The following is an 18,026-nucleotide window of genomic DNA, read 5'->3' on the forward strand; positions in this document are numbered from 1 at the left end:
AAGGGAGGAAATAGGGCAGGGGTGGGAATGGAACTCATCTCATGATTGCTGCTTGTGCTTATAATCTACAATAAAAGTAATGTTGATTGAGTGAATAAAATGTAGGCCATGTGTATCAACTACAAGAATACTACAGTTCAAACCCCAGTCAACACACTCACACACACACACACACAAACCCAATGTGGAATGAATGCAGTGTTTATTCTCTATTTTGACTGCTAAGTCTAACAAGCAAGGCTATAAACAATGGCTTTGCAAACAAGGCTTTGCAAATTATATCACCTACTGCAAATGAAGAGCCACTTTTTATAGCTCTACAGACTGGGTCAGGAGAACCAGGCTGTGGGGTTATCTGCTCTTTGATTGGCTGTCATTTCTTGAGTGGGTCACTGGCTTGTATAGCTTCAGTCTCCTTGTCTGTAGATTAGTAGCTGGCCTGACATACCCAAAGGGGCTGCTTTGGGATTACCTTGCTGCATTGTAGGCACTGGGTGAGTTTGAGCTGAGCATGTTCTATGAGGACCATCTATCACTCCCTGCTCTTACTGGCTGTACCCTTGGGGAAGTCATGGTCACTAAAATGTCATTTTGGTAGAAATGTGAGTGTGACTTCATATACTCCATATTTCTATGCCTTGGACTTTTTCAAACATGGATATTATTTTACCAGATGACAAAATGAGCTGATGACTTACCTAAAGACTCTGGCCCTTTGCAAGAGTCAGGCAGTCCTGAAGTTAAAAGTGGATGCTCACAGCCATCTAACTGGTATCCCAAGAAGCTTCAGTGAATGCTGGCTGACAGAACGCTAACTCTGTTACATGACTATGTATACCAGTCATAACTGGTGAACTAGTATTGTTATATTACTTCTAACTGAAGGCTAGGCTCTATTTGGGTTTTTAACAGACATTCATTCTGCTCCAGGAATCTATCCTGTATACAAGTCACCACACCCTTTTGGTACCTCTTGGGTATCTTACCTCATACTTGTTTTGATGATTCCCATGGTTGTAAGGGGTTCAGTATTTTGTGGAGGGCCCTTCTGTTCATTGTCCTGTGTTTTTCTTATGATCAGATGGGTCCTGGGAGGCTGAGTGTGTATGGTCTGCATGGCCTCACTGTTGGCATTGACCTTAGGGCACCTGTCACATTTCTTCTCTGTAGTAATGTCTTCCTGGTTGATACCGTGCTCTGTGGAAGCAGGGCTGGATACACAGCCACACTCCCACCTGGAGGACCTACCTCACTTATTCCGGATCCTTCTGCCCATAGGATTTTCTCCTGTACTTCCATTTATTTACTTACTGGTCATTTGCTCTTTGCTTTTTAAAATTGATTCCAGCAACTATATATGTAAGCCTGACATATATATCTAGTTTTGTTTGTGTTAGTGCATTATAAAAATGGGACCTTGATTCTATGGCCTCTTCTGTATTCTGAGTCACCTGTGTGACTGTAGGAAGTAATGCGTGCTTCATTTGCTTGCATTGCTGCAGAATACTGAGCTGTGTGACTGCACTGCCCATCTGTCCCTTGGGCTGCTGATTGGGCTGACTCATGTCTTTTCACATCATCACTATTGCTGTGAGCACCTTTGGGTATGTCCTCAGCACACTGAAAGCATCTTTACAGAGTATCAGTGGGGTGCAGCATTGTGCTCATGTCCATCCACATGCAGCTCTGTAGTATCAATCTGAGTTGTAGTTGTTTTGTTTGTTTGTTTTGTTTACTCCCTAGAAGAGCATGTAGACTCACTTCCACTTGCAGCCTTTTCTGGTTTCCCCATCTAGTGTTAAAGTGGACTCTTACTGTGGTCTCAGGTGATGAATTGGATTTGAATGCCGTTTTTGTATGTGTTCACCATCTATGCAGTCTATCTGCAATGACTGTATTTTGCCTATCTTTTCTCTTGTCCTTTGTAGGGGTTTTTATTCTAGATACCAGCCATTTGTCATTACATACATTTCTTGCTAGCAACCATTGGTAAACAAGTATAATCAATCCTTTGATCTCTATAACTACAGTTCCTACATGCTCATATACTGTGGCTCCACCTGGTGTGTCCAGCCTGTGGCCTGTTGACTGGAGACCCCAGGAGTGTTATGGATGTGGCCCAACATAAGCTTTTAAAGCAGTGTGAGAGGCTGAGGAGGGCTGAGAGGTAAAGAGGGCTTGATACTCTTCAGAGGGCTGCAGTTTGTTTTAGCCATCTGCAATTCCAGTTCGAAGGAGGTTAAGTACCCTTTTATGGCCTGTAGTTACCTGCACATGCAGCACATACATACTGTCTCTCTCTCTCTCAGACACACACACACACACACACACACACACGTGCACGCGCACAAAATTTTTGAAATATTTAAATCTTTGGAATTTTTCACTTGGTTGAACCATTCTAGGGCATGAGCTTCTTATATGACAACATTCTATCATGCTCTCAGAATGTTGGATGCTTTTGCTAGACCCTCTGCTTAACTAGAATAGTCTTTGATCTTTTTGTAGATGCCGTTCTGTAAACATCAGGATTTTCATGTCGGAAGATCTTGTGTACTGGTAGTTTTGCTGAAGGCTGAGAACCTTTCCTGTTGTTCCAGCATTCCACAGCCTATCTATAAATTGTAGGAGTGATGAAAATAAACACATATGTTTATTTTAAATGCTAGAATTTTATTAAAAGTATATAGATTAATTTTTTTAACCAGGTAGACACTGAATCTCAGTCTATACTTGAGCATATCATGTGCTTTATTAACTTTTAATCTTTTTCTTTAAATCTATTCCATGATAATCACAATCGCTTGCTGGAGAACCTGGGGAGCAGCCTGTGAATGTGGGAGGGGTAAAATGGGGTTATGGGAACTGTATGGGAAGTGGTTAGATTTAAAGTACAGTGTCAAGGCCAGCCTGCCTCCAGTGTTTCCTGGTAGCGGGGTAGGGAGAGAAAGAAATCTGAGTTAGGAGTCTCAGATTTTTGGCCTGACACTTGGTGAGTGGTTGCATGGCATTTCATTTATCAGGATGGGGATCCCTGTGCAGACAACTTTTTTTTGTTTTTGTTGTTTATTACATTGATTTTTTTTGTTTGAGTGGAAGAATCTGAATTATTTTAGACATATTAGATGTAAAGCATACCTTGCAGATTCACATGGAGATGTTATCTAGGCAGCTGAGTGTAGAAGTCTTGTAGTAGGGAAATGGAACTGGAAAACAGCGTGTGATATATAAAGTTAAGAGAGTGGAAGGTTGCAGAAGGGTTGATCATAGCTGCTGCTGTAATGAAGACCATTCATAGACGTGAGGTAACGTGGAAGTGATAAAAGCCTTGAAGAGAAGATGGATGGGAGAGCAGGTAGAAAGCTTTTGGAAGTGCTTTGTGTTGCTGTATATAGGAAGGAGATGCTATGGGTAGGGGGTACTATTATGTGCAGTATGAGATCATTCAGAAAGATCTTTAGCCAGGGGAGCTGAGACAGGTAGGTTCCATTTAGGAGGTGGACCACCTCATGGGGCACAGGCAGCTCAACCATTAACAAGAGAGACTGGAGTTTTTCCATATACAGCAGTGATGTATACTCTTCTCTTGTCTCTTCACCCTTTACATCAGAATACAGAAAGGTGAGAAGATTAGAGTAGGTGAGAAGAAAGGTTTTAAGTAGAGTTCTGGGCACTTGAGTCAAGATCACAGCATAGCTCATTACATTCTGCAGGGCCACGACCCAGGAGCTAGCCTGAAGTAGCATATAAGTCTGAAAGTATTTCTGCTTTATTGTCACCCCCCGCCCCCCAAAAAGGAATCTTTACTTTGTAAAAGATGTATGTATACAAGTAGGTATATACAGTGCTGGGTACTACGGGTTCAACTGCACAGATTCTGTGACAGGGGTGGAAGGTTTAATGAGCATGGAGCTGCTTGTATTGTGCTAAGAAAGCACAACAAAACAATTATACACAAATGCAGGGTGCTGGGGTGTACCAGCCTTGGGGTGGAGGCACTGGCTTCTGCAGCCACAGTTGACAGGTGCTCAGCCAGTGTTGCTGCTGAGTGCACTCGATACTCTGTGGCGAAGAGTGGTGCCTTTCTTCCTCAGCCCAACAGCCAGGACTCATGAGTAGGAAAATATCATTAAAGTTCTAATGGAAGGTCATTCTATAGAGCACCTGACCTAATGGAAGGTCATTCTACAGAGCACCTGACCAGCTCTCTTCAAAACAGGTGAAGTCTGGGCATTGTAACTGTCAGGAGGCATCCAAGAAGCCTCAATTCCTAAGCTAGGATCCTCCATTGGAGAGAAACTGCCAGTCTCAGTAGTATATATTGGTTCATTAATTATAATAAGTATACTATGCTAATGCCAGGTATCAATTAGAAAGAGAACTATAATTTTAATTAGCATATAAAATTGAGCATAAACGCTGGAAACTTTTACTTCCTCACTCTGATTTCTTGGATTATAGGCATCTTTCTGTAGTTGGGACAAAATACCTGAGGTACATATAAGGGGGAAACATTTATTTTGTAGTTGGAGAAGTTTTCAACCAATAGTTGCTTCTAGGCTTGTGTGAGACTGCATGTCATGGTAGAAGACTGCATTAGTTATAAGGAAGCTTCTCCCCAGCTCATCAGGTTGTGAGCCCTTGTGATCCATCCCCACCCCAGGTCACCTCTGAATAGTGCTGCAGTAAGGCTGCGTCTTTGACACCTGAGCATTTGGGAGCCTTTTGACCATCCAGACTATAAAAGAGTAGAATGATACATTCAGTGGAATTAACAGGCTCTCCAGAATTATTTGTAGATGATCAGTGTACAAGTTGGCCTGTGGTAGCTCATGTCTCCTCACCTTGCTGAGCACATGGGAGAAGAGTCCCTATTCCCAAAGCCAGGTACCTACAAGGGGTTTTTTATGACTCCTCTCATTAAATAGGAAACTAAAACTTAGACAATTCCTTAGGAATGTGGGAAGAATCATGTGAACACACTGAACCAAAGTGACCTTGAACATCACAAGACCTGGATAATAAGGCCTGTGCATTTCTGTGTTCTGCTTCTGTCTCAGTCCTGTCTGTTTCCAAATTACATGCATCATGAATAGTAGGTGGTAAGGGGAAGGGCTAGGTTAGTGTAGTTGAATTTGTAGTGTAGCTGATGTGGTTTATAAGATGTTTAAGTAATGGAAGTCACAGCTACTTTTATGGTTATGGAAACTGAATAACAAGGCTCAATAAACTCCTAAAATATGACACCTGCTCATTGGATATACATTGTCTGAGAATTCTTCATGTGCTCTGGTGTTGTCAAAGAGACCAAGTTTCACCAAAGCTGATCTAGTTCATGTTCATGGATGGGTATTCCTAGTTGCTTTAACGGTTCTCTCTGCTCCGTTATTGAGATGCCCTCCAGTCAGAGCAGAGCTCTGTCTAACACCTGTGTTGCTTGCAGTTTACATAAAATAGCTGTGTTGAATTAGCAGTGATTATACTGACTGCTGTCTGGACAGCACACAGCACCCAATACCCAGCCTTCTCTTGGTGTCTAAGCTGCCCATTGAGGGCATTGGAGAAGATGGGCAGGCTTGTAGACAGAGTAGTAAATTATGTGAAGGTAGCATTTGCCAGGTTTTGAAGTGAGTGGCATACATTCTGTTTTCTCTGAAAAGCTTTCCAGGCAGTTGTGGGTTCTGTTGACTTGGGTTTAGTCTTGGAACTGCTACATTAGCAGGCATTTCATACCCACCGGTTAAGGTAATTAGTTCCTTATTCACTGTTTCATCTGGTGGAGGAGGGGAGCTTGATCTTGACTGTAAAGATGTAAAGTGGAAGACATTCACTTAAACTAAAATGATGAGGGAGGAAGGTGTAACTGGAACTGTTACTGACAGTATAAAACTTTTTATTGAGATAATTATGTGTTAATAATCCTTTAAAGAATGCAATAAAAGGGGGCTGGAGGTGTCTCAGCAATTAAGAGTACTGTTATTTTAACTGTCTGTTTTTAATAGTGACCTAGTTATAGTTATTTTTGAAATATATCCTGTTTAAGGTCTCTGGGCAATTTGAAATTCCCTAGGTATAAGCTTGTTATCAATATTAACCATAGTGGGAACACTGGGAGAAGGGAGCCTCTCTCTAATAAAATATTAAAACCACAAATCCTGTCCTAAATCATCCCCCAGGAGATTAGGGCCTAGTGTTTCTCCCTAAGTAATTCTTCCTATTCATTTATCAAAAGAAAACTTGGATTTGGCTCTTGTTTATTAGCATCCATCTTCCCCTTCAGATTTGCTTTTTAGAAAAACAGCAAAATTCTACTTCCAAGTTACACTAACAGAGAGTAAGAATAGTAAACGAAGCCCTAGGTTTATGGAAAGGACCTTTATGGTGAGTCTGAACTCCAGACCCTCTGCCTTCTAGCTTTGTGGACTGATGAGTTACTGAGCACTCCAGAGCCTCCATTTTATCATTTCTAGATGCATCTGATATAACATGTATTTCAAAAGGTTCTTGTGAACACTTGATATGTTCATCCTTATGAAACCCTGTGACATGGGGCTCAGTTGACTGTCACCAAGCACCCCTTGACCATGCAGGTGCTGCCTGGCACTCACCCCTCTGTGGCTGTACATGGAAAGGTCTATTGTGTCTTTTTCTTTTATTTGTGGTGTATTTTTATGTTTTAGAAAGGGGTAAGGCCTTGACTGTTGTCACAGCTTAATTAACCGAGTGAGAGTTGGAATAGCCACTAGATTCCATATTGTATCCTAGTTAGGATTAAAGTATATTAGTTGTAATTAGTGACAGAAGCCACAACTGGCCTTTGTTTCTCTCCAGAAGACCACAGGTCCTGCCAAATGCTGTCACATGAGTTGGCATCTGCCAGGTGCATCTACATGCAACTTGAGAAGTTAATCAAAAGTGTTAGTTGTTTGTAAGACCTGTTCGTGAATCGGTCTCTTTAATACAAATGGGCTTTAGAAAGACATCAAAAATCAGGAATACTGCAATAAATGGGTGAGAACATAGGAAGCTCACCTTTCAAAAAAAAAAAAAAAAAAAAAAAAAGACTCCTCACTGAGATCAGCCTCTTAAATTGCTGCCCACAGTAGCAGTGTCCCTACTTCTCTTGTGGTTCTAAAGTCAAAGTTCTTATAAGTCTCACTAGGTGACAAAAGGCTACACTCCTGGAGGCTCTAGAAGAACTGTCTTTTCCAATGTCTAAAGACAGCTTTATTTCTTGGCTGCAGCATAGCATCTTTAAATCTCTGTCTGGCTTTCCTGCCTCAGACTAGCAAGGATGCTGGTAGCTATCCAGAGCCTGCTGGATCATCCAGGGTTATCTCCTCATCTGAAGAGGAGCAGAGTTAGTGACCTTACTTTCTATTGGCCATGTAATCTAACAGATACATAGGTGCACTCTGTAGTGGGGACACATGCTTACCATATCTGGCAAAGCCTGTGTTGAGTTTTGGTGAGTTGATCAGTTGTAATCCTCCACCACCCAAGGTATGATATATTGCGTAAAAACAAAGGAATTCCAGAGACACTCCATGAAGTTGTTACATGATTTGAATAATTCAGAATTTGTTGAAAACTGACATTGGGATGACACCTTTCTCTGTTTGGTCTCAATTTGCACCCTCCACCCCCTGTTTTAGTCTCGGTCAGTATCTTGCTTACAGATACACACTCTGGTATGTCTGTATACACATGCACACAGATGAAATTTTTCTAATGTATTAAATAAGTCAGTATCTTGCCAGTAAAGTGTTAGGCTCATTTTGCCCTCCTGCCTATGTATATATTTTGAATTTTGTTTGTGAAATACCGTGTTGTTTTTTTTTCTCATGTTAGGTTGGCAGTCCTCCAGTAGTTATATTAATCTTTATTAAAACCTTTAATAATCATTAAATGTTATTCCTTTTTTAATAATATTTTTTCTTTGAGATTTTCATGTGTTTGGATCATATTCACACATACCAGGCTACCCTTTCCATCCTCTCTTCCCTTTTTATGAGTTTCCCTCCTCCTTTTCCTCCTCTTCCTCTCCTCTCCTTCCTTCTCCTCCTCCTCCTTCTCCTCTTCCTCTCTCTCTTCCTCCTTCTCTTCGAAGTCCAGTTTGTGTTGCCCAACAGATTTGGGAGTTATAGTCCTGGGTGAAGATCCTCGCTTTGTAGCTTCACAAGCCGCTTCATCTCTGATTCTCAGTGTCCTCAAGTATGCAGCCCAGAGTAGACGGTGGCCACTCTCAGGGTTAGGATGAGCATCAAATATCAGAATTTACTTCCCATACCAGGGCTTCTTAAACTTTTCCGTTTATAACCTCATGTCACTGGAGAGCATGTTTGCACGCTAATGAGATGAGTTTGTTTATTTTTACACGAGGAATTAAATCTCTACTTAATGTTTGGTTTTGCAGGATGAAGATAATCTTTAACACCTTTCAAAGTTGATATTTTTATTTTATAATCAGCAATTCTGAAATCACTGCTTCACATACAGTATACAAAAATATAAAAAAAAATGTATATAGGACCATGTCTGAAATTGTTGGAGATTCTGTTGGGATTACCAGGCCTTAGTTTATCAACACTGTTCTATGAAGCTTATGTTATCGACTCAGCATATTTAAGAACCAAACATTCTAACACGATACAACCCACAGCAGGAGACTATTATGTCTTCTCCCCCATAATTAAACCATTCTGTTTCTTTAAAAGCAGAAGATTTTGTTCAGACAGGAGGATTCTCAGTCCAGTCTGGAATCTGAACTGAGGTGTTTAGAAGCTTGGTTAAGTTTGTGTGGTGTATTGCACATGCAGAGCCAAGGCTGCAGGGAGGTTTGTGATTCAGCAGCGTGAGGACCACCTCAGGCTGTTACTTACTTGATTCTGAATTGCATTGTGGTTGCACATTCGTAAAACTTTTCTTGTTGTCAAATGGTTCGTGACCTTCATACTTTATGTAGCTCCTTCTAGGTTTCCAATAGACAGTTTTAAAAATTGGGTCCTAGATAGAACATTCTGCCTTTGTTCTTGTTGTGTTCACAGATTTGACCTAAGGAGTACCTTTAGGAATCAGTTAGTGCTCAGTTTTGTTTCATGGGTCCATTCTAAAGCCTGTAAAAACTACTTGAAAAGGATGTGGGGGTGGGGACACAGGAGAAGAAAGGAGGGTGTCCTGTTACCTGGCCCTTTCCAGGAGGTTATGATATGATTGGCAGAGGAAGGGCTCCTGAGAAGTGCCATCTCCCACAAAGGGAGAAAGGATTTATTTGGCTTTATGGTTCAGAGGAAGACAGTTCTTCATGTCAGGGGAGGCAGGACTCTGAAAGCAGTGTGGTTTGTGGCCTGACCAGGAATGAGGGAGGGGATACTGGGGCTCAGCTGCCTTTCTCCTTGTGTTCTCCTTTCTCTTGGTATTCAGTCCAGGATGCCAGCCCATGGATTGGAGCTACCCATATTCAGGGTAGATCTTTCCTCAACTAAACATCTCTGGAAACACCCTCATAAACATATACAACATATCCCTGTGCCTCATTAATGCCCTAAGAGCTTTTTAATCCAGTCAGGTTGACAGTTTAACTACCAGAAGACCACCCCTTATGAACTTGGCATCCAAACACACCACTTAAATTGTCACATTTTACCCCTGGCCCCAGTAGTTTGTGGCTTCATAGTCCTATTTCAACAATGTTAAAAATCCAAAGTCTTTTCTAAGACCCAAGACAAATCTTAACCATGAGCTCCTATAAAATAAAAGAACAAGTCACATACTTTCAATATATGGTAACAGAGTAGGCATAAGAATTGGGGCATAGCAAGAAAGATCCCACCAAATCAAGACTGAAGCCCAGCCAGACAAACACCAAGTTTTGCATCTCCATGTCTGGCATCTGGGGCTCTTGATGGCATCTGGCCCCTGGACCCCCAGAAAGTACATGTGACTTTATCTCTTGTATAGCTGCACTCAGTGCCTGCTGCATTCCTTAGCAACTGCTGCATGTTTCTGGTCTCTCCAATACCCTATGCTGTGGCTTAGCAGGAAGCTGTGTTTTTACAAGCCTTATGCTTTCAGCATGCACTGAAATAAATGCATCCAAGTCCTTCCATAACTACTGTTGATGCAGAAGGAAATTCAGTGGAGCGCTTTGGTTGGCTAGATATCAACTGATTTAAATGATCTGTTTCTATTTAAAATCATTTTGGAATTATATAATTCAGCAGCAAACCTGGTATTTAAATGGAATTCCTTCTGAGCCTCATTTCTATTATTGCTATTGTTCCTGTTCTTGACTTTAAAAGAGATGCCTACCTTAATTACCTTAACCAGGTCTAATCTGATAGAGAAATCAGATGTGTGAGCTACAAGATATGTATTGGAGGTCCTTTGACTGCAGGTAGCTATTGGTCTTCAGCTTTGAGAAGAACTTTGTGTAAACTCCACCCTCTTGGATATTATGTACATTTTATGCAGGATTCACAAGGATTTTCTTCTTCCCAGATGAATTTTTTTTATCTCCTACTGTGGAAACTTATAAGTGAGAAGACATGTATGAGTCTTATATGCCTGAATATGGTAGAATGTTGCATATTCATGCCTCCATGGGTCAAGGGCATGGGTTTCCTCTGTGACTCTGAACTCATGGTGTATGATCAAGAGAACTTTGTCAGGAGAAGAGAGGGGGTTTTGTCAAGTGTCTTATCATTGTTCCTTCTATAATTAAGGGCACATCCAGTCAGTAGAGGGACTGAATATTCATTTTCCTGCTGCAAGAACACTTGTCCATCCTCTCCCTGTGAAGGGTGCAGTTGCTGAAGTAGGTGGTGCCTGTATGTGTTGTGTTCTTTCCTATGTATTACTTCCCAGATTGACTTCATCATATTTGTGTCATAGCTGTTGTTTTAATGAGCTGTATTTTGGAGTAGTTTTAACGTGTGTTTTGATCACAGACATGTCTTGACATGTATTTGCAATTATGATTACATGCATTCACCATCTTTCTGCATTTCTTGCTTCTACCCGCTCCCCGCCTCTCCACTGGTTCTGTATCTCCATAGATATTTGTCTTTCCTCATATATCATAGAGTGGAATTGTTATTCAAAACCTAGTTAGGAGACAGCAAGGCAGACTGTTAGGGGGTCCTACAGCAGAGTCAGGAAGACAGAGTTCAACTCCCCATATGAGGATAAGTGGGAGTTCACAGCCAGAGGAGGAGAAATATAGTGGGGAGGTTCCTAGATGAGCCCACCTAACAGGATTCTTGCTGAAGGAGGCCAGATGACCAGACATCACCTGCAGCACGGTGGGAGGCAAGGGACCTGATCAGGTGTCAGGGGTGGAGGATTTTTGCTTACACCTGGGTGAAACAGAGATGGACACAAAAGCTACAGAGAGCAGGGTTCTGGGGACTTCAGTAAAGTTTGATCAAAGGATGCCCCTCCTCCCATGTCCAAATCCACATGCCCGGCCTTTCTGCCCTCACTACCTGCTTTCACTTCTAGGAGAAATCTGCATTTCCTCCCTCTCTTTTCCCAGCACTTAAATATTCCACTCTCAGGTAGACAGTTGGTTTATCTGTTCATCTACTGACATCTTTATTATTTCCCAATTTGGGCAATTGTGAATAAAGTGGCCTACATATCTAAAGATGTGCTTTTTTTTTATTTCTCAGCAGGTTTTTGTTTTTTATTTATTTATTTTTTTCAATGCAGTTTATTCAGGAACCTTGAACAATCATCTGACCCTGGGGAAAGCCAGCCCACAGCTTAAATAGCCTCTGGGTAGCCAACCCCAGCGTGCCACGTGGGCAATGCAGATAGGTCCACATACATGGAAGCAAGCCAGATCCTCAGCCTTAGCCAAATGTGGAGTTGTTTGTGACAGAGAGCACTCACCATCGGGAAGGTGGAAGGCGGAAACCAGCTCCATCTTTAAGGCGCGGCATTACCCGCCTTAAAGCACATAAAGATGTGCTTTTTATGGATATCAATTTTCAAGAAAAATTTCATATTTACGGGAAAGTTGTAGAGTTACTTGTGTAGTATGCTCTACATAATTATTAGCCCGTAGCTAATTTCTCTAGTGCTAACATATTACAGTGGATTGTCAAAACGAATTAACATGGGCACAGCGCTGCTGCCTCGGCTTTGTTTACATTTTAGCAGTGTTTTCACAAATTGTCTTTCTCTACTCTCAGTCTCAGGGTGCCATGTTCCAGTAGTAGTAAATTAATTTGAATTTGAGTTTATAGGAGTAGTTTGGGCATATTATATTTACTAAATATCCTCAGAGTCCTCAGCATATGCTGAGAACATGAGTGTAAGCCTGTCAGCTATAAGGGGCAGGTGTTACTTGTCAGATGAGCACTTAAATTATAAGATTGTTATTTTGAGTGGTTTTACCCCAAAAGTTTGCATCTGGCTTTGGTAAAATGTGCAGCACAGTTAGTGCATGGAGAAGGGTACAGGCTTTGGTTACAAGATGCTATTTCTCAGCAGCACTGGAGCTTACAAGAAGGACGTCTTAAGGGCAAGTGTTTCAGGGGGCTGCAGGAGACTGGTGGCAGTGTGGTCACAGAGGTTGTCACAAACTAACTTTTCAAATCTGGCAGAGGACAAGGTGTTTCAGTAACTGATGAGCATCTTTAAATGTTTTGCTGGCAGAAGGACTCCATGAAAGATGACAGAAGAAGTCATTGTCATAGCCAAGTGGGACTACACAGCCCAGCAGGACCAAGAGCTCGACATCAGGAAGAACGAACGACTGTGGCTGCTGGATGACTCTAAGACGTGGTGGCGGGTGAGGAATGCCGCTAACAGGACGGGCTACGTGCCTTCCAACTATGTGGAGCGCAAGAACAGCCTGAAGAAGGGCTCCCTGGTGAAGAACCTCAAGGACACACTAGGTGAGTATCCACAGCTCACCTGGCGTGGCTAGATCTGCTGAGAACATGGGCAGCAGCAGCTGCTCTGGGGGAGGAGTGGGGGAGGTGCTAACATTGATAGTCTCCTACCTGGCTTTTATAGTAAGATCAAGATAAAGGCTATCCTTCATTTTCTGGATAATTTTTACAGTTTGGAAGCTTGGGTAAATTGTCTCTTCTATGTGCTATGGAACCCTACACAACTGTCTTATCTCCTTGTATCCAACTGTAAAGAACCCTGACTTAGAATCATGACAAGTTCATAGCTTTTCCTGTCAGGGCACCAGCCCTTTTCTCTTACAAGCTCCTGTGAACACACCATCATAGGTGATAGGATATTTTTCCCCACAGTTTCAGGCAGTTAGTTGATGTTTACCTAGGTTGATTAGCAATTTGACATCAGAAGCCTCTCAAATGCCCATAAGCCCTGTTCAGTTATCACATTCTCTGTTTTTTCACATTTGTGTCTCTTTTCTTCCTCTGGTGTATTTGTTCACTTTCTGTCACTGTAACAAACTGCCTGAGTTTGGATGACTTTATTTTCTTTTTTAATTTTTCTTAATTACAATTTATTATAAAGAATAAGGGTTAATTTGGCTTATACTTAAGGTCCAAAGTCAAGTGGAAATTTGCCTTCCTGGAATTTTTTCACTGTGGTATCAGTATCATGTGGCAAGAGACTAGGCGAGATAGAGAATTGCATGGGTGTGTGTGTTCCCTCTGTAAAGCCACCAGTATTTACGCACCTTCTGTCATCCAAAGGCCCTACCTCTAAGCACTGTGATAGCAGCCAGTTTCTTCCTTCTCACCACCCCTCAGTGGGGATTAAATTCAACACAGGGACCCAGATAAGGAGATAGATTCAAATCCATAGCACCTAGTCAGACAGGAAATCAGCCATGCCGAGTGTGCACATTGTATTCACCAACCATAGTCACTGCTACAGACTAAGACTGTGGTTGGGAGGGCTCTGGAAGGACAACTGAACTGAGCTGGCAGTTTACAGTTGTTGCCTCCATGAGTACATACATAGTTATTTGTAGGCAACAGTGCCAGCTTGTCACTTCAGGTTTGCTGTGGAAGTGGGCCAGCATCCTCACCTAAGCTAAGTATATGTAGGCTTTCTGTGCGTTACTAGAAGAGATTAGTTTCATTGGAGGGGGGACAGGGTGAGGGAAATATGAAAACAAAGCCACACTGAATGTGTTGACTGTGGCAGGGTCCCCATCTTTCTTGTGTAACCATAAAGGTCTGCACTCACTGCTCAGTGGGTGAAGCTTCAGTTCATCATTGGGAGGTATTTTGTGCTGTGGTTGGATTTTTCTCAAGATGTCTGGCTAATATAAACTCAGAGACTGCTGGAAAATTCCGTTTGTTATTAGCATTCTAGGTCTTTTTCCACTAAACTCTCACCCCTGGGTGTTCTTTTTCTTTGCTTGAGAATGTCTCTAGAAAGAAATTGTCCCTGTTCTATTCTTAGGGTTCATAGTTTTAAGTATGGTAAATAAAGCAGCGAATGGGTCAGTGCTTTAGTGTTGTTCTGAGAATCCTGGACGAATTTTCCAACCTCCTAAGGACATACCCTCTGCAGTAATGTTGAACAATGTCGGCATCTTTTGTCTTAAATTTTTTGATTTTTTTTTTTTTAGAATGCTATAAACCACAGAATGCACTTGACTTGGAAGTAGAACAAGTAAGACCCTTGAGGTCATGAAGCACTCCCCAAGTGGCTGCCTGTTGACTTTCTTAGGAGGAAAGATAAAGCCTTAGGTTGGAGCTCCAGGCCTCTTCTTTGCCCAATGTGTTCATATTTCTCCCAAGTGTGATCATTTCATCTTGTTTCACACGTCTAAGTAACAGTGCAAACCAGCACATCTCCACCCTAGCGCTGGGCCTGCTCCCCGTCCCCAACAGACTGCCACCCAGCCCTGCTGGAATGCTTAGACTGCTAGAGAAGGCCAATTCCATTTTTGGAGAACACAGATTGCTAGAAAGTACTTCCTTAAATAGAATCAAAATTTTACATTTCTCAAACTTCCTCCCCTTGGCTCTGCCTCTGCCCTCCAGGGCTATGCCAAGCAGAACAAATCTCCCAGTGAGTGACAGCTCTTCTGTGAACTTCCGTCTCAATTTCAGCACATAGTTCTTTGGAAACATTTCCATTAAGCATAAAAGATGGCAAAAATACAGATAAAACTGTATTTTTATAAATGTTTTAGATATCCATATTTATTACCAGGAGTTGATTTTCATAGCTAAGGGTTTTTGGTGGTCAGGGAGAAGTGGCCCCATTATTTTTTCTATATTTTATATGTGCATGCACATACAAAATGGGGGCACATGCACTACAACACGTACGTATGAGTCATAAGACAACCCATGGGGGGGTGTTCCTTCTTTTTACCATGTAAGTCTCAGGGATTGAACTCATTGGGTCTTTAGATTTGATGGCAAGCACCCTTGTCCATTGAGTCACTTCACTGTCTTAGAGCTCATTTTTAGTATTTATATTGCTGTTTGTTTGTCTTGATGCATCTGTCATGATCACCATTGCCATTGCACAAAGAAGGACCTTGTTATCTGAGCACAGGCTTCCTATTAAAGCAATATCTAGAAGGGGAGGCACTTTCACTACAATCTCCATATGTAATAGCTTCTCTCTCTACAACCTGTCTTCTACCAGTTTGTAGGCCACAGATAGGTGGGAGTGCTTTCTGTAGTTTCCCTGTCTCCCAGAAATCTGTTTTAATATAAACCTCAGAGACTAAATGTTTATGGCTTCCTGTTTAGTTACAGATTGTGATGTGTCCTCAGAGTTAGATCATGCATTTTAGATGTGCAGAATGGAAAGTGTCCTGCTGTGTGGAGGTATCCAAACAGTATTGACCTACATTGCATCCCTTAGCCTTCTTGTAACTGAAAGGTGTCATTTATCTGGAATTTATACTTCTGTGGGAATCAACCCAAATCTGAGGACCATGGTAGCAGTCCCATAGTTCATGCCTTGTTTGAAGTAAATTGCACAGGCTTTACCCACAGAGCCACAGTGCTATGAACTAGAGCTTCTATCTATGAGGGAGGAAACAGTGGCTCTGTGTGGTTCTTTGTGTGCCTTGGCTCTGCTGAACTTGGTTGCAAACTGAAGTCTTGTCACACACATTATTTTCTTAGAGCCACTTGAAAGCAACAATATATTTGACAAAAACATCTCTTGAAAGTATTAAAAGTGTTCTTTTCTTTTAATAATTTGTAGTTGAGTAAAACAATCTTATATTTTCTTTTGTGAGGGGAAAACATTTATCTACTCAATCTCCTTTCATGTTCAACTTCTGGTCATGAACAGTCAAGGAAATGTTCCCATACAGAACAAGGAGTGATTGAGTGACAGGAGCTGATTCTGCTGATAGTGTCCTCACATAGCTCTGAGCTTAGCAGTGAGTCAGCCCAAGCTACTTTCTGGCCTTGACACACAACTTGATCTGTATAACTACTGTAGGGTAGGCATTGAAAGCCTATGCTGAGCTTTTTGGGATGAAGACACTTCTCCCTGGGAGATAATTCTCAGAGATTTCTCCTCCAGGGCAGCTGTTGTTACCATTCTGATTCTAGCTAGAACCCACCACAGTTCCAAAGGAGTTGAGTCTTTTCTAGGTGATTATGAACTGTAGAAGAATTGAGCAGAAGCATTATAGCCTTTTCAGGGAATGAGAGGAAAATGGGGATGAAGAAAGGCAGAGGTCAAGAAACATACATGCCATGATTTAGACCAAAACACAGGATACTGGGGAGGCCTTAAAGCAGGGCCCATGGAGGGATCCAAGGGTAGGCTGGCAAGAGAGGTTGAAACCTGTCCCCATGCCTGCAGATGCACTGAGGTTAGTGATATTTGGATGCGTGCCTCATGGGGTGGTGCATGTTTTCTTTGCTTTCACCAAGTTCCTGTATGGGAGCCCTCGGGTCCTAGGATATTTCACTGTCAGGGGATCCAGCCTGCTCTGTGAGCCCTCTGGCAGTCAAGAACAAGAACTGTATACATTGAAAAGTAAATTTTACAGTGAGTTCTTAGAGAACAATAAGAATATAATGCCTCTGTTGAGGGAGAGAAATTGTATTATACTTATCAATGAATTTCACACCTATATCAGGTTGGTTTTAAAGTGGCAGACTTCCCTGTGCAATAGATTAGGAACCATCTCCAAGTTAGCATTATGGAATGCTGGAGAACAGTCTGACTAGGACCTAATTAGCACAACTTGAGTGAGGTCCCAGGTTAGATGATAATAATGAATAAATGTAAATTCCCCAGTTTGATGGATGTCATTGTTTGTAGTATTGGGGTGATGAAATGTGCTCTCAGCAGCTTAGTCTCAAATGGGCCCTGGAAACAGGGTTTCTGTTACTTGCTGTGCATTAAAAGTGTACAGACCCACTTAGGGAGTTCTTTAGAGACTATCCTAGGACTAATGGCATCTCATGGTCAAGGGGATGCTATGACATAAGCCCCAAGCTCTGTAGGAATATTTGCAGCAATGTAGTGACTTCAGTTTGGAATTAGCCTTTCAGAGACCAGACAATATTATGAGCATGGACTGTGACAGAATGTGAGACATGGGAAAACTGCAGGTACCCATGCATTCTTCTGATTCCTCATCAAAATGATACCCCTGCCTGATTTGGAACTTCCTGTGTGGCTCTAAGATAAGAGCAAGGAATGCCTGGTGTTTGCTGCACCTAACCAGGCTGTTTTTTAGTCTCTCTTTCTCTTTCTGGTTATTACAAATATGGGGTCAGCAGTAGGCTCCCAGCTTCTATCTCAGTTCCCATGTATGAGAAGACCATTAAGTTTTCATTTAGGCATCAGAACAATACCTCCTATTGTGATTGTAAATGTTCTCACAAGTCTCAGTAAGACATAGCTGTAACTGTTTGGTTCTGGGAGGTGAATTCAGCAGCCTGGCTCTCATAGAGACAGACCAGGAGTGGCATGACCCTTGGACTTCACTTCTAAGCCACTGTATTTCCTACAAGTGACTTCACAAAATAAAAAAAAAAAACAACAAAAAAAAAACAGATGTTTTTTATAGTAAGGATGACAGTGTAAAT

At 41.8% G+C, this 18,026-nt stretch overlaps 1 protein-coding gene across 6 annotated transcripts in view; it reads left to right on the forward strand.

Annotated features, from left to right (window-relative positions):
- Positions 1-18,026, forward strand: part of Nck2 (NCK adaptor protein 2) — a 131,535-nt gene that overhangs the window by 82,868 nt on the left and 30,641 nt on the right. For 5 of the 6 annotated variants that reach the window (XM_021654268.2, XM_021654265.2, XM_021654264.2 and 2 more), the window contains one exon: positions 12,664-12,905. In XM_021654268.2, coding sequence (XP_021509943.1) covers positions 12,680-12,905 — 226 coding nt within the window. In that variant the 5' untranslated portion in view covers positions 12,664-12,679. The remainder of the gene's footprint in view (positions 1-12,663; positions 12,906-18,026) is intronic. The other variant, XM_060369976.1, reaches the window with a different exon arrangement.

The sequence above is a fragment of the Meriones unguiculatus genome, chromosome 16, assembly GCF_030254825.1.
Source record: "Meriones unguiculatus strain TT.TT164.6M chromosome 16, Bangor_MerUng_6.1, whole genome shotgun sequence".
Classification (NCBI taxonomy): Eukaryota; Metazoa; Chordata; class Mammalia; order Rodentia; family Muridae; genus Meriones; species Meriones unguiculatus.